The 15,211-nt window shown below is 41.7% G+C and overlaps 1 protein-coding gene across 1 annotated transcript in view; it reads left to right on the forward strand.

Annotated features, from left to right (window-relative positions):
- Positions 1–14,646, forward strand: part of LOC121287642 (parapinopsin-like) — a 109,249-nt gene extending 94,603 nt beyond the window's left edge. The window contains exons 5-6 of the mRNA XM_041205585.1: positions 11,900–12,130; positions 14,560–14,646. Of these exons, the coding sequence (XP_041061519.1) occupies positions 11,900–12,130; positions 14,560–14,646 (318 nt within the window). The remainder of the gene's footprint in view (positions 1–11,899; positions 12,131–14,559) is intronic.
- The last annotated feature ends 565 nt before the right edge of the window (positions 14,647–15,211 follow it).

The raw sequence follows: 15,211 nt of genomic DNA on the forward strand, positions 1-15,211 counted from the left end.
GAAGAGGTTTGATCGAGTAAGGTTTGGTGGGGAGAGAGTAGTCAATCAGAGGTAGAGAGGAGGGGTGTGATCGGGGGAAGAGGAGGGAGTCGATCAAGGAGGCGATCAGCGGCAGGGTAAGGAGGAGGGTCAACTGGCGGAAGCATTTGATTGTTGGAGAAGGTCAGTTGGCAAGGAAGTAGGGCAGGTAAATCGTTGATCACGAAGGGGTATTGGATGCCTTATGGGGCGGGAGTGAGGGGGGTGCACTCGAGACCTTGGAAGTGAATTGCAAGCTGTGTGAGGGTGGGGAGAAAATTACAAATTGCAAACTGGGATTGGAGCTTATGAGGGGAGGGGGGGAATTGAAGGCCCGGGGATGTGGGATTATGACCATAAGCCTTGGAGTGGGATCGAAGGCTTCAGGAGACTGGGAGATTGGGGCCTGGTGGTGGTTTGGGAGGCTTTGGTGGGAATGCTGTTGGGATGTGGGGATGTGGAGCCCAATCATGGAAACTCCTCAAGCAGGCAGCTGGATCCAGTGGTTAAATGGCACTCAGCTCCTGAAGCCACCAAGTTCTCACTTCAATAAAACTGCTGGGTTTCCTAGTGCTCATGAAACCTGGCCGACAGCAGTTAAAGTCAAAAGCCTGAATGACAATGAGAAACAAAAACAGAATTACCTTGAAAAACTCAGCAGGTCTGGCAGCATCGGCGGAGAAGAAAAGAGTTGACGTTTCGAGTCCTGATGACCCTTCGACAGTTCTGTCAAAGAGTCGTGAGGACTCGAAACGTCAATTCTTTTCTTCTCCGCTGATGCTGCCAGACCTGCTGAGTTTTTCCAGATAATTCTGTTTTTGTTTTGGATTTCCAGCATCTGCAGTTTTTTGTTTTTATGAATGACAATGAGGTTTGCTTTCTCATTAACATAGTTAAAGTTACAGTGCCTTTGGATTGGCTGCCTGCCCACCTTCTGGCCTCAGTTAAAGCTGGAAATTGGTGGATTGGAGGTGGGTTTGGGTCAGGATTCAAATTTCTCAGACTTTAATAGCCCACTCGATTCAATCCAATGTTTTATTGGCTAAAATTTCCCCCTAAGTCTTCCTCCACAACTAGATTACATAATCTAGCGTGGCACTTCAGTGCAGTGCTGAAGGAGAACTGCATTATCATCAGATCTGCTGTGTTTCCGATCAGACATTCAACTGAAACCCTATGTGTCTGTTCAGGTGGATGCACAAAAATCTCTGGCACTATCTCACTATCCTCACCATATTTCCCTCCTTCTGCTTATCCAGAATCTCATTGTCATGAATAATTGAAAAGGATTAACAAGTGTTCCTGGATAAAACGCAACTGCAGAGTATTTTTTTATAAATGACAAAATCCATTGTCAGTTAAGAGGCTTATGAAATGCTAATTAGTTACAGAAACTGAATTAACTGGAAATCAATCATCAAATGAAACAGGAATGTATCTGATTGAATCACGAGGATTTTTACTTTCTTGGGCTGATTAGATGATGGTTGTTACATAAAAATTACACAAAATACTCCTGTCTTCTAATTAAATTAGGTTTCATTTAAAGTTCATTAAATATAAATGTCCTAGGACCCCAATTTGCATATTTAAAGAGCCTCATGTGCATGTCAGACGAGGGCTTTGGACGACTAAAAATTCCCCAACCCAATATGGCATCCTCCCACTTGCAGGTGTGACAGAAAACCACACAAATTTCATGGGCCTAACATTCATTTTATGAGTGCAAAATTGAAGAGTTAAAGTTGAACTTTTACCCCCATGAGTTTGTCCATGATTAGCATTAATGATGTATATTTAGCTTATCCTCCTCTCCCTTCTTGAACAAAGGTGTTATACTGGCTATTGTCCAAACTCACATCATAATTTGCATGTTTAAGTTATCATGGTTCAGTTTTCTTTAGCCAGTTCTCACAGTAAAAACGCGGTCATAATCAATCTGAAAAGTGTTGTGAGTAAACATTCAATCAAAGGTCTTTGTTTTTGGGTGCGGGTGCATTTCTGAGATGTGATTCTATGGGAAGCTGACTACAACAACAACTCAGATTTTTTAGCACCTTTAATGTAGTTCCATGGTGCTTCACAAGAATGTTATCAAACACAATTTGACATTGAGCCTGATAAGGATATATTGGGACAGGTGACTGAAAGCTTGGTCAAAGCGGCAAGTTTTTAAGGGCTGTCTTAGAGGAGAAATAGTGAGGTGAAGAGGTATAGGGAGGGAAGTCCAGAACTTAGGGGCTAAGCAGCTGAAGGCACGGCCACAAATGATGGAGTAATTAAAATCAGAGATGAGCAAGTAGCCAGAATTGGAGGAGTGCAGATATCTCAGAGGATTGTAGGGCTTTAGGAAGAAATAGCAATTGGGAGGGCAAGGCCAATGGAGGTTTTGGAAATAGCATACAATTTTAAAAATTGAAACGTTGAAGTAAATGTTGGGTAGGATGATGTTTGAACAGGATTTGGTGTGAATAGGATACAGGCAATGGGATTTTGGATGAGCTTTTTCTTCATTCTTTTCATGGGATGTGGGTGTCATTGGCAAGTCCAGCATTTATTGCTAATCTCTAATTGCCCTGGAACTGAGTGGCTTGCTAAGCTATTTCAGGGTGCAGTTAGGAGTCAAACACGTCGCTGTTCATCTGGAGTTACATGTAGGCCAGATCAGTTAATGATGGCAGATTTCCTTCCCTAAAGGGGCATCGGAGAATAGATGGGATTTTCTTTTAATGACAGTTGATTGCACCATTACTAAGACTAGCTTGCAATTCCAGATTTATTAATTAATCAAATACAAATTCCACCAGCTGACATGGTGGGATTTGACCCTGTGACATCAAGAGTCCTCCAGACCTGGGCCCCTGGATTACTAGCCCAGTGACGTTACCACTACAACACCACCTACATTACAAGAGTGATAACACTTCAAAAGCATTTCATTGGTTGTAAAGAACTTTGAGATGTCCGGTGGTCGTGAAAATAAATTCGAGTGTTTTTTTTTCTCAAATTTATGGAACATGCAAGGTGAAAGGCTGGCCAAGAGAGACTTGGAATAGTTGAATTTAGATATAACAAAGCCAAGGTTGAGGGCTTCAGCAGCAGATGAGCTGAGGTAAGGGTGAAGACAGGTGATGTTGCGGAGGTGAAATTGGACACTCCTTCGAGACAGGCAGGACATGAGATTGGAAGCTCAGCTCAGGATCAAATAGAAATTAATATATGAGATGAAAATCAGTGGATAGAGGCCAAACAATATATTTGGAATGAATGGTCATTCTTATAGCACCTTGGGGTTAACAATCTCTTTTAAGTTTTATGGACCAGGAAGAGAGCATTTTTAAAAAATGCAGTTAAGCTGCAGAAGGCCGGATTCTCTCTCCCAATCACTGTTCATTGATTTGAACTGGAACATGAATCCTGAACAGGATCAGGTTTGGGCTGGATCAGTGAATAATAAATATCTGCTGACATACACTGGGTGAAATCTTGTGCCCTCCCCCATGGTGTGTTTGGTGGCAGGGGGGTGCATTTAATCAGGCAGGGAGTGCAGCGAAGGTTCACTAGGCTAATACCGGGGATGGCAGGACTGTGGTATGAGGAGAAATTGGTTTGACTGAGCCCGTATTCACTAGGGTTTAGAAGAATGAGAGGGGATCTGATTGAAACATATAAAATTCTAACTGAGCTATACAGACTAGATGTAGGGAGGACGTTTCCCCTGGTTGAGGAGTCTGGAACCAGGGACCACAGTCTCATAATATGGGTCAGGCCGTTTAGGACTGAGATGAGGAAAAAGGTCTTCACTCAGAGGGTGGTCAACCTGTGGAATTCTCTACCACAGAAGGCTGTGGAGGTCGGGTCACTGAGTATATTCAAGAAATAAATTGATCATTTTTTGGATACTGGGGCATCAGGGGGTATGGAGAGAAAGCAGGAATATGGCGTTGAGATAGAGGATCAGCCATGATCATATTGAATGGTGGAGTAGGCTTGAAGGGCCGAATGGCCTACTCCTGCTCCTAGTTTCTATGTTTCTATGTTAACTCTGATCAAATAAATTCTGTCCTTGATTTTTTGGGACATCCCCTCCCTCTCCAACACTGCAATATTCTCCTTAAGGCAACCCCGCTGCCTTCCTGCCTCTATAGCGATTAAGTCTGTGGCGGCAAATCCTGGAGGTGGCCTTCTCGCTCAGTTGCCAATTGAAGCCCTTAAGTGATCAGTTGATACCCACTTAACAGTCTCATCCCACCACTGCTGGTATTATCCCAGTTGCGGGCAGGGTCTCATCAGACAGGGAGCATGACAAGCAAACTTGCAGGCTTCCAGGTGGAGATCCCTTGTTCCAAGGTGCTCAATGCCTGATTGAGAGACCCAGCATGGGAAGGGGTGGGGGGAGGGGGCACTGAGAGCCAACCCCCTGACCTCGCTGCCGACCTCCTTCTCCCGTGACCCTCACACTGTGACTCCCAGCACCCCGTCATCACTCACCTCTAGCCTGGGATCCAGTGATGATCCGAGTCCTCATGGGGTACCAGCAGCAGCCACCGCCTCCCTGGAGGCACTGCTGGTAAATAGAACAGCCAGCCTTTGATTGGGACTTCCACCCCAGGAGACTTGATTCTGGGGAAAGGCCCACCCATTTGGCCTCTCAAATGCTTGTTCGGCACCTTATAAAGTAGACCTTCCCGAAAAGAGGTGACTCAGGGCTCTCACCAGCTCCCCAGCAGAAACCCGCGTCTTCTCAATAAGGTCTGCTCACTGTCTTCAGTATGTGAAGTATAGCCAGTTGAGAAAGGTACTGGAAGCCTGTATGGAAAGAATCAAACTGTACTACAAGCCATCACCTCCAGGGAGGATAGAGAATTACATGGAGTTCTCACTTACTGTCATTGTAAGTAATATTTTTGGTCCAGCATTATTTTGAGTGTATGATTAATGCACATTGTTGGAACACAGCCAGGAAGAAACACTCTGCAAATCAACAATGTTTGACCTGTACTAGGATTCTTTGTCCTGACATAAAACTATCCTATATGGAAGGAGAGATTAAATCAAGGTCCCAGCCACTCCCACAGGAGTGGGAATGAACCCCCAACAGCACTCAAACAAAAGCAGATGCACTGTCTGATGTTTTGGCCACCAGCTATCCATCAAACAACATCTAAAATAGATAAAATGGTCATTTATCTCATTTGTATTTTTGAAACTTCACTGCATCTCATCTTCTCCAATACAATAGTGACTATAGTTCAAAAATACTTCATTTGCCGTGAGCATTTAGGGACATCCTGAGTTTGTGAAAGGCCCTACATAAATCCTAGCTCTTTCTCCCTCATGCATTAATCTGAACCCAATAACAACTGGCTATAATTTTGCACAAATTTCTCTCCACTTCAAATTATTGAATTTGTCATTGCGAAGAGCTTGAATATGACAAAGGGAAAAGATTAACTGTCACGCTGATGATGTGTATTCAGAAATACTATGATGTCTCATGCGATGTACCTGAGTATGAAGCAATTATAACTGACAGAGCTTGTCTTCTATATGTTATAAAATAATTTTAGTAAACTTTTTTTTAGTAATGGTGGAGATGTTGGACCTTTATTAATCTTAACATTCTCAATATTGATAATCAGTAAAGTGTATCTTGAATGTCTCATTTGTCTCAGCAGCTAGCTGAATGGAATATCAATTTTTGGAAGCAATGTTTATTTATTGGCAAATGTTTTGTAGTCATCAGTGAATGAATTGCACCAGCCATACATTACACTTACACTTGTCCAGAGATTTTATATGGGATTTTGCATAGGAACATGCAGTGACTGGAAATCATTTGGGTGTAGCACCTTCTGAAGAGGATCTGGGACCAGTGTGAAGAGGGAAAACAACTGTAAATTTCCTCAATAAATCAGAATGAAGAATTGTTTGGAAGCTATGCAGAGCATGAAGCAGAATAATTTAGAATATTTAAATCAATGCAAGATCATGTATATAAATTGAAATAAAGAGAGGGAAAGAAAGATGGGATTAAGAGAGGAAGAGTGTCAGAAAGAAAAAGTAAAGCAACTTAAAATTCTTTTAATATTAAATCACTAACTTTAATTAAAAGCTGAAAGAATGAGATTCCACATTTGTAAAAGTTAATTGTCTGTACCAGAGAGATTGTTTGGTAAGTAATTAAGAGTTATCATGCCATTAAAAATATTACTTACATTGGAATGGACTCGCCCTAATATTTTCTGGTGAATTTAGTGTGTAAATGGCATGTAAGTACATTAACTTTTTTTATTCCATCACGGGATGTGGGTATTGCTGGAAGGCCAGCATTTATTACCCGCCCCTAACTTCCCTTGAGAAGCTGATGCTGACACCCCTTCTTGAATTGCTGTAATCTGTGTGGTGTAGGTAATCCCACAGTCCCGTTAGGGAGGAAGTTCAGGATTTTGATCCAGTGACATTGTAGGAATGGCGTGTCATATTTTCAAGTCAGGATGGTGTGTAACTTGGAGGGTAACTCGCAGGTGGCAGTGTTCCCATGCAACTGCTGCCCTTGCTCTTCTATGTAGTATGGTTTGCTGGTTTGCAAGGTGCTTGCAGAGGTCTTGATGTGCTACCACAGTAAATCCTGTGGATGTCACGAAGTAGTCATTGAGCTTGGTGTGAAGCGAATGAATGTTTAAGGTTTTGGATGGGATGTAAACAAGCAACTGGCCAAACTTCGAGTGTTTTTGCAAAGTGCACAATTATCCATCACACTCCTGACTTGTGTCTTCCAGATGGTGGACAGGCTTTGGGGAATCAATAGATGTGGTACTTTCCACAGAATACTCAGCCTTTGTCCTCTTCATGCAGTCACAGCATTTATGTGGCTGATCCAGTTATGTTGCTGGTCAGGGATGACCTCCAGAATGTTGATAGTGGGTGATTCCTTGATGGTAATGCTGTTGAATGTCAAAGAGGTGGTGATGATTAGATCCTCTTGTTGGAGATTGTCATTGCCCAGCACTTGAGTAGGACTTAACAATCTGCAACCATCAGTGGACATCCCCACTTCTGACTGTATGTTGGAGCAAAGGTCATTGATGAAGCAGTTAACGATGTTTGGCCTAGGACATTGCCCTGAGTAACTCCGCCAGCCATGCCCTGGAGCTGAGATGATGAGCATCCAACAACCACAAAAGTCTTCCTTTCCATTAAATAGGAACCCATTGGAGAGTTTTCTCCAATTTCCATTGACTTCAATTTTGCTAGATTTCTTTGATGCAACTGCTGGTGCAGTCTGCCTTGATGTCAAGGGCTGTCACTCTCACCTCACCTCTTGAATTTCTCTCTTTTGTTCATGTTTTGACCAAGGCTGAAATGAGGCCTGGAGGTGAATGGTCCTGTCAAACTGAGCATCAGTGAGCAGGCTATTGATGTCTTAGTACTGCTAACTAGCACTGTCAATGACACCTTCCATCACCTTGCTGAGTATTCTGATGGGATGGTAATTGGTTGGATTGAGTCCTGCTTTTTGTGCACAGGACATATCTGGGCAATTACCACTTTGTTGGATAGATGCCAGTATTGTAGTTGTCATGGAACATCTTGGCTAGATACATGGCTACTTATGGAGCACAAGCATTCAGCACTACAGCTAAGTCTCTTTGAGGCTCATAACCTCAGCTGTATGCAATACACTCAGCCATTTCTTAATATCACAGGGAGTGAATCAAATCAATCAAAGAGTGGCATTTGTGATACTGCATCCTCAGGAGGAGACCAAGATGAACCATCCACTTGACGCTCCTGCCTGAAGAAGGTTGGAAACACTTCACCTTTGTCTTTTGCATTGGTTTGCTGGACTCCAACTCCACGAAGGCTGCAATTTTCATGGAGCCTTCTCCTCCCATAAGTTGTTTAATTGTCCAGCACCATTTGCAGAAGTGGCAGGGCTGAAAAGTTGTTCTGATTTTTTTGCTCTGTTTATATGGCATGCTGCTTCCATTGTTTAGCATGCATGTAGACCTGTGTTGTATCTTCACCATGTTGGCACCTCATTTTTAGGCTCTGACGAAGACTCCTATGGACTCAAAACATTAACTCTGTTTCCCTCTCCATGGATGCTGCCATACCTGCTGAGTTTTTTCCAGCATTTTCTGTTTTTATTTCAGATTTCCAACATCTGCAGTATTTTGCTTTTATCATTTTTAGGTAGTCATGGCAATACTCCTAGTATGTTCTCCTATACTCCTCAGTGAACCAGAATTCATCCTCTGTCTTCATGATAATATAGAGTGGGAATATGCTGTGCCATGAAGTTACCAATTGTGGCGGAGTTCATTTCTGCTGCTACTTCATGGATTTCCAGTTTTGAGCTGCTAGATCTGCTCTTAAGGCAACACAATGGAGGGTGTCCTCAAAGTGAAAATGGGACTTTGTCTCCATAACAACCATGCGGTAGTCATTCAGTCCAATACTGTTATGCATCTGCAACAGGTAGATTGATGAATACGAGGGTAGATTTATGAGGACTTCACATGTTCTATGCATTTCAATGTCGAGTCTCTCAGTGAGATACTGTTTTAGCAGAACCTCTGGAGAAGCAAGATAACTCAGACAGTTATTTCCTGATTTCCGTGTTTAACTGTGCTTGTGCAATTACCGGAAGTTGCTGTATGATTTACTCTTTAATAGTGGGGAGGGCTCTTAGCCTAACCACTATTTTTTTTGTAAAATCTGGATTATTATGTCTGATTGTAGAAATGATTCCTCAATAAGGTTTACATGATATTTGACTAATTTGGTAACAGCACGACTGCTGTAGCATGTCAAAACTATTTTTTTCAGGTCTAATCTTTTGAGTGGATGACAGGTAACTTTTGCAAGTCTTTAATTTTAATGTCAGCCTTGTCAGCCAGTTCAGTAGTTAATGACATGCATTTTGATAGTAAGTGCATATTTTATACAAATAAAACACTCAAACCCGGGCACTCTGTCACTCTGAAACACATCTAGCATAGGAGAGCAGCTGTGAGCAGCACACAACTCTGACCTTTTCTCCCTGATAAAGGACTTCAAAAAAAGATTTACTGTTAGGCTGATTCCAGTGAGAACTTGTTTCACTGGATCTGCTTCCCAGGGTCAATAAGTATTCTTGTAGGGGTCTTTAAACTTTATTTAAAGATTGAAAGCAATTGCTGCGAAATTTAAAAACCCCCGAAAATGGGTGGCGGGGATAGCGACGAGTGTATAACCCACGTCCATTGCTTCCAATTCTGCTAGCATGCCACCTCGTGCTGCCTGCCAATTTTAATGATTGCAGCATTCAGTCATTGCTAAGCATGCTGTCGAGTGGTTGCATTCCTGAACAGAGGGGAAAGAATCATCAGAAGCAGGCAGGGGTTCAAGCTAGGCTGCATTACTTAAAGCTAGACTGCACCTCTTAAGGAGGAGAATATTTTGGCTGGAGCAGGTGGTGGAGGTCTTTCCTAAAAGTGTTTTTGATATGGGAATGACAAAAAAAAAGACACAAGATAACATGGCAGAGAGTGGGCTGCAAGCTCTTCCAACGCTGCTCATGAGGCCTTGGTGCATGAGGTCGAGGGAGGAGAGCTGTCATCAATTCAGAAGGGGCCAGGAAGCCTCAGCCATACTTTATGAAAGCAATAGGAGCAGATAGCTGTGATGGTCGGTGTCAGGAGTCTGGCCCTAACTACCTGTACGCAGTGCTGCAAAAAGCTCAATGAGCTCGCACAAGCATCCATGGTTCATGAATTCATCTGCAAATGCCACATCCTACTAGCTGCACCTGTAGCCTCAAACTGATTAATTAACACCCAGCCCTTCACTCATCTAATTAAATTCTCTAACAGTCATGCCTCATACCTAACATTCATGGCTGCATTTCACCCTCACATGCTTAGCACTGCTCGCAAGCATGCCTCGCAGTTTCCACACGCTTCCCACTTTTCAATCATGACAGTGACAGTACCCAAATCACATTGCACCACAATCATTTTTCTTTCTTTTGCATGATATGATGGTGCACAACCACCAGCTGCAGTACCTAACCAGTGGGGGACAAGCATGGCTGCGTAGGCTTAACCCAAATAGAGGAATCTGTGCCATCAGTGGAGCGGCCCTGGCTGAAGCTATGGCCAGTGGTGGGGCTGAAACCATCATTGATGATGACATGTTCCCATGGTCTCAGTAGAGACCAGTAACTTTTTTTTTAAAATGAAGAAATACAAAATCCCGTTTATTTACAAAAGAGTGAAGCCTTAAGATTCCATGGTTTTAGACTGAAGAAAACTATAAATTGCACTGTAAATGGCAGATACAACTGAGACAGATCTTACGAATTGCCTCAGCGATCTACTCAGATTTTGGTGATCACACTCAGTCATAAATTACTTCAACCTCTGGTCAGAATCGTCCGGTCCCGTTGGTGGAGGGTGTCATGGCGAGCTGGTGGCGGTGGGGGGGAACGATATGGTGAGAAGGCCAAAAACCGTTTTAAGCTGTTGTCAAATCGGTGTGCAATCGTTTGTTCAACCTGCCAATGGTGGGCCGCGTATCCCACCGCTGCATGCCAGGAACCTAATTTCAATACTTCAGCATCGCATTGTAAGCCCTGCTCACCAGAATCATCACCCCCATATCAAATTTACTGCCGACGTCAGCGTGACTTCAGAACAGCGTGCTTCATGATAACCTTTAAAGGGCACGCACCTGGCGACCTGAATTTCGAGAGGAACTCAGAAGTGAGTGCACACAACCTTGCACATAGGACATCAAGGAAAAGGTGCTGCACATTTGCACGGGGGCACAGGCAAGTCACTTTTTCCCGGCTGGCTTTCATTGCGGTGCCGGGGCAAGGGCTCCAGTGCAGGTCAGGCCATGGGGGGTGGGGGTGCAAGGTAGCACAGACTGAAGTAAGTACACAAACACATGCAGTAGGGGAGTGTGGTGTGAGGGAAGTGGCCATGCATTTGGAAAAGCTTGTCAAAAGTGAGCATTCTTCTGCAGCTGAGGCCGTTCATCAGCAGTTCCATTGACATGATTGGAGTCAGGCCTCTGAAGCTTTCCTGCCCACTCAAGCTACACAACAGCAAGAAAGTGCCACAAATGCTCCAGAACTTTACATCCGAGGCACAAACTGTAAATTAATGTTTTAGGAGACAGCAGAACAATTGGCCAACTTGGCAAGTTGTACAATCCCCTTGCGAAAGGTGGCCATGGCACAGTCACTAGTGGAGGAGCTTAGAGCCCCTTGCAATGTATTTATCAAGGGTTGGACCAGTATCCATCATGGTTCAAGCTAACAGCGCAGCCTTGCAGTGTGGGTTAGGAGAATGCCTGCACCTGAGCTGAGAGCACAGCATGCAGTCCAGTGGCTGAAGCTGCCGCCAATCAGTCAAGTAGAGTGGAGCAGAGGTCTTTCTCTTTCTGTGACTCTCTCTCTGTCTCTCTCTCTCCCTCTCTCTCTGTCACTCTCTCCCTCGATCTCTCTCTCTCTGTCTTTCTCTCTGTCTCTCTCTCTCTCTCTGTCTCTTTCTCTCTGTCTCTCTCTCTGTCTCACTCTTTGTCTCTCTCTCTCTCTGTCTCTTTCTCTGCACTTTGGGCAGACCTCAGTGGGAAGAAAAGTAAACACAGAAGCTTGGAAAATCAAACAAGCATTAGCTTAGAAGTCACTGTTTTTCATGTAAAAGGTAACATAGGAAGTGCTAAAGGTTTGATTTATGCATTTACTAACATTTTAGCTTGTGCCACAGGCTTTATATGATGGCCAAATTTGAGTTATTTCATAGTCTCTGTCACCACTAAAATACTAATTTTACTAAGTACTGAAGGTTTACTTTGATGTTCTGATCATTTATTTTAATCTGTCTAGTTCTATAGATGCTTTAAAGCACTGCTGATCTGTCAGAATTCACCCGTTGGTTTAAGCACCAAAAGTCTGTCTAAGAGTACAAAGAATTATCGAAGAAAGGACAACACCAGCTTCATAAAGGCCACTATTGCTAAACGCACATCAGTGAATGAAAACCAATCTGCTAGCATTAAAGAAGATGCAGACAAAGATCTTTCATGTGAAGATTTAAAGCCACCAGTAGCTCTAGTGGTATGCTACAGTGTCTGACCCAATGGAAACTTCTGATGGCAACTCCATGCCATTTTAACCATTGCTTTGTAAGAAGCAAATTTCCTATGGAAATTATAGTAATCCACAGCTGGGGAAAGCCAAGCTGCCTGTAACAGCAGTCAGGATGAGATAGATTTTTGTGTGAAGGTTGACGAGTACAGAGGGCAAAAATATCCTTATGAGCCAATGAAACTTTTGGACATTGGGGATCTGAGCCATGGCTGACTGTCCAATTCCAAGTTAAACTTTGCTTGTTTCAAAGTTGCTCAATCAAAATATAATTTATTACCCTGACTTTCTATAAAATAGTTATAAGAATAGAGACTATCAAAAAGGTAAATTAGATAAATGAAAAAATCACAGACTATAAAACGTCTATCAGGCAGTTCTGAAGAGGAGTTATAATTGGACTCAATGTTAACTCCGTTTCTCTCTTTCCACAGATATTGCCAGATTTGCTGAGTTTTTCTGGCATTTTCTGTTTTTATTTCAGATCTCCAGCATCCAAAGTATTTTGCTTTATTATAGAACCTCCATCCTGTGTTTGGACAGTGGTCTCCAATATATTGTGTGTTGATGTTGTTTCACTTACTGTGGTATCTCTTAATGTAATTATCATAAAAGCTGCTCAAGGCAATGATATTTTCTCCATATCCCAGTTTAAATGAATCCATCAACCCATTTTAAGCAACTTTATAAGGTTGTTAAAGCAAATGCTCATAAAAATATCAGGATATATATTTTATTGGAGGCCTTTGAAGAACACCAACATCATAAAAAGATCAAATTTGAAACATCTCAAAAACAGCAGGAGTATATACCATCATCCATGAAACAATAGTCTAATCGCACTCTGTAATGTTTTCAAGGATCAGAGGGTTTTTCCTCTGTGTATCTGCCTCTCTATCCCTCACTCTCTTTTTTACAAATGATCTTTAATGTATACTCATTTTTTCCACTTTGTCCCTGTCCCCCCACCACATTCTCTTATTCATTCATTAATCTGCTTTCTTTTCTTCTGCATATCTGATCTCATTGTGCTTCCTTTCCAACATTGCCTTAAGTTTATTTCTCATTCTATCTCTTGCATTCTCTTTATTTCCCAGTTAATATTGTTAATTTTTTAATCTGCTGCTTTATTTGTTTTTTATACCCTTTCTTTGCACTTGGCCGTCTCTTAATTCTATTCTTCATTTCCTGGCTCCCACTCACAATCTTCAGACTATTTTCATCTCTTTACCTAGTCCCCCTCTGTAATAGGTTATATACAAACACACAAAAAGAATTGCCTGCAGGAATGACCACAGTATAGCTAGTGATTCACACATCAGTGTTAATCTCTATTTGTTATGTGAACTCTATAATATTAGGAATAAATGCATGGCATGTCTGCATGAAATTCCTCCATCTACTAATTTAACAGAGACATTAACTCATTAATAATAAATGTGTTAAAACCTTCATGAAACCGGCAGCCTATGAATGGTGAGAAATCAAACAATGTTTTGCATTCATGCACCTTGAGATAAGTTTCTAATTGTTTAAAACATGTACCTGTACATAGACAGAATAACAGATAAAATTATTTTGACATTTCTGTATTCATGATAATGAGTTGTATTCCTATTGGAATAATGGTTTGCTATTGTATATTAAAAGCAGAACTGAAATCAAACACTCAAATAAGGGGCAACTATGGAGATCTTATTAATATCTTCACTGGCAAAATGTGATATGTAAGGCAATGTGCAAACTGTCTGGCTGTTGTCACTTTGCTCACAACATAAAAACATGTTACATTAAAGCTATATTTTTTACAAGTAATTGTACAGGATAAGTATAAGTACTACATATACACTTCAACTACAGGTGACTTGCTTAAGAAAATGACAATCAGTATTTTTTTCGTAATCCACTAAAAAGGAAAACATATGTTCCCAACTGGTTCAGTTACATTTTCCTCTTGGCAAATTATCTGAATTCAACTTGCCTGGAAGTTATGCCATGAAGTTTTCCAATCTGCTTTTCACTTCAGTTCTTATTTATAAATAATCAATATTTAAACATCATAGTTGCAGTCATAAGTGAGAGCTAAATAAATCAAAGGGTAAACAGATAATAAAGTTCATATATGTGATTATAAACACTGTGAATTTAATCCATTTGGAATTTTAAAAATCCTAAATTTTGGTTTAATTTATTGTGAATGTTCTGAATAGGGTGTCCTCCACAACCCCCACCCTCAGTGTAAATGTAGACAAGCTCCATAGATAATACATGAAACTGCAAAAAAAAATCATGGTTGCCATCAGCCACTAATGTCTTTACATTGACTGCTTGAGTATTAAAATAAACAAGTGAATACACTGCAGGCGAGGAGCCCTGACCTGAACATGTTCTTTCCATAGCTCCAGATTGCTGAGGATAATTTTAGCATGTCTGCAATCATGCAGCTGAAATCAGCAGATTATGATCATACCAGAGATCAAACCTAGGATATTCCCTGCCTTTATGGCTCAGCATCACAACACTCAGTGTATTTATTCACAGAAACATGGTGAGGGGGTGGGGTCCAGGGAAGAGCTCTGTCCAATTTTAAACATCAGTAGAGATAAGGGCAGCTGAAGATTGACTTTAGCTCTGTACCACCATAATTTCTTTCTCTGCTCCACTTGCACACAGTTAAAGTCTTGGCTTTGACAGCTTCAAGTCCAGTCACATTTTCAAATTCTGATTTAGGCACAAGAAAGGTATTTTATTTGATTAAGCCCAACCATCAGTAATTCTGGTAACCTTTTCATAAGGGTAAACCAAGAACCAGGACCAAATTTCCCCCAAATGGTGACTCCCTGCTGGCCTGTGCTTCCACAAACAACAATATCTAAAGTGGCTATAATCCATATGTCATGTTTGTCTATGACATCGAACCATGCACTTCCAGCAAAGACTGAAGAATAGCAATCAAAGATAAAACCCTGGTCATTTATTCTTTCCTCTTCCTGTGGCCACCAAGCCCAATTGTAGTAACCTTACCACTCTAACAGTAATTTAGCAAAAAAA

The sequence above is a fragment of the Carcharodon carcharias genome, chromosome 2 (genome assembly GCF_017639515.1).
Source record: "Carcharodon carcharias isolate sCarCar2 chromosome 2, sCarCar2.pri, whole genome shotgun sequence".
Lineage (NCBI taxonomy): Eukaryota > Metazoa > Chordata > Chondrichthyes > Lamniformes > Lamnidae > Carcharodon > Carcharodon carcharias.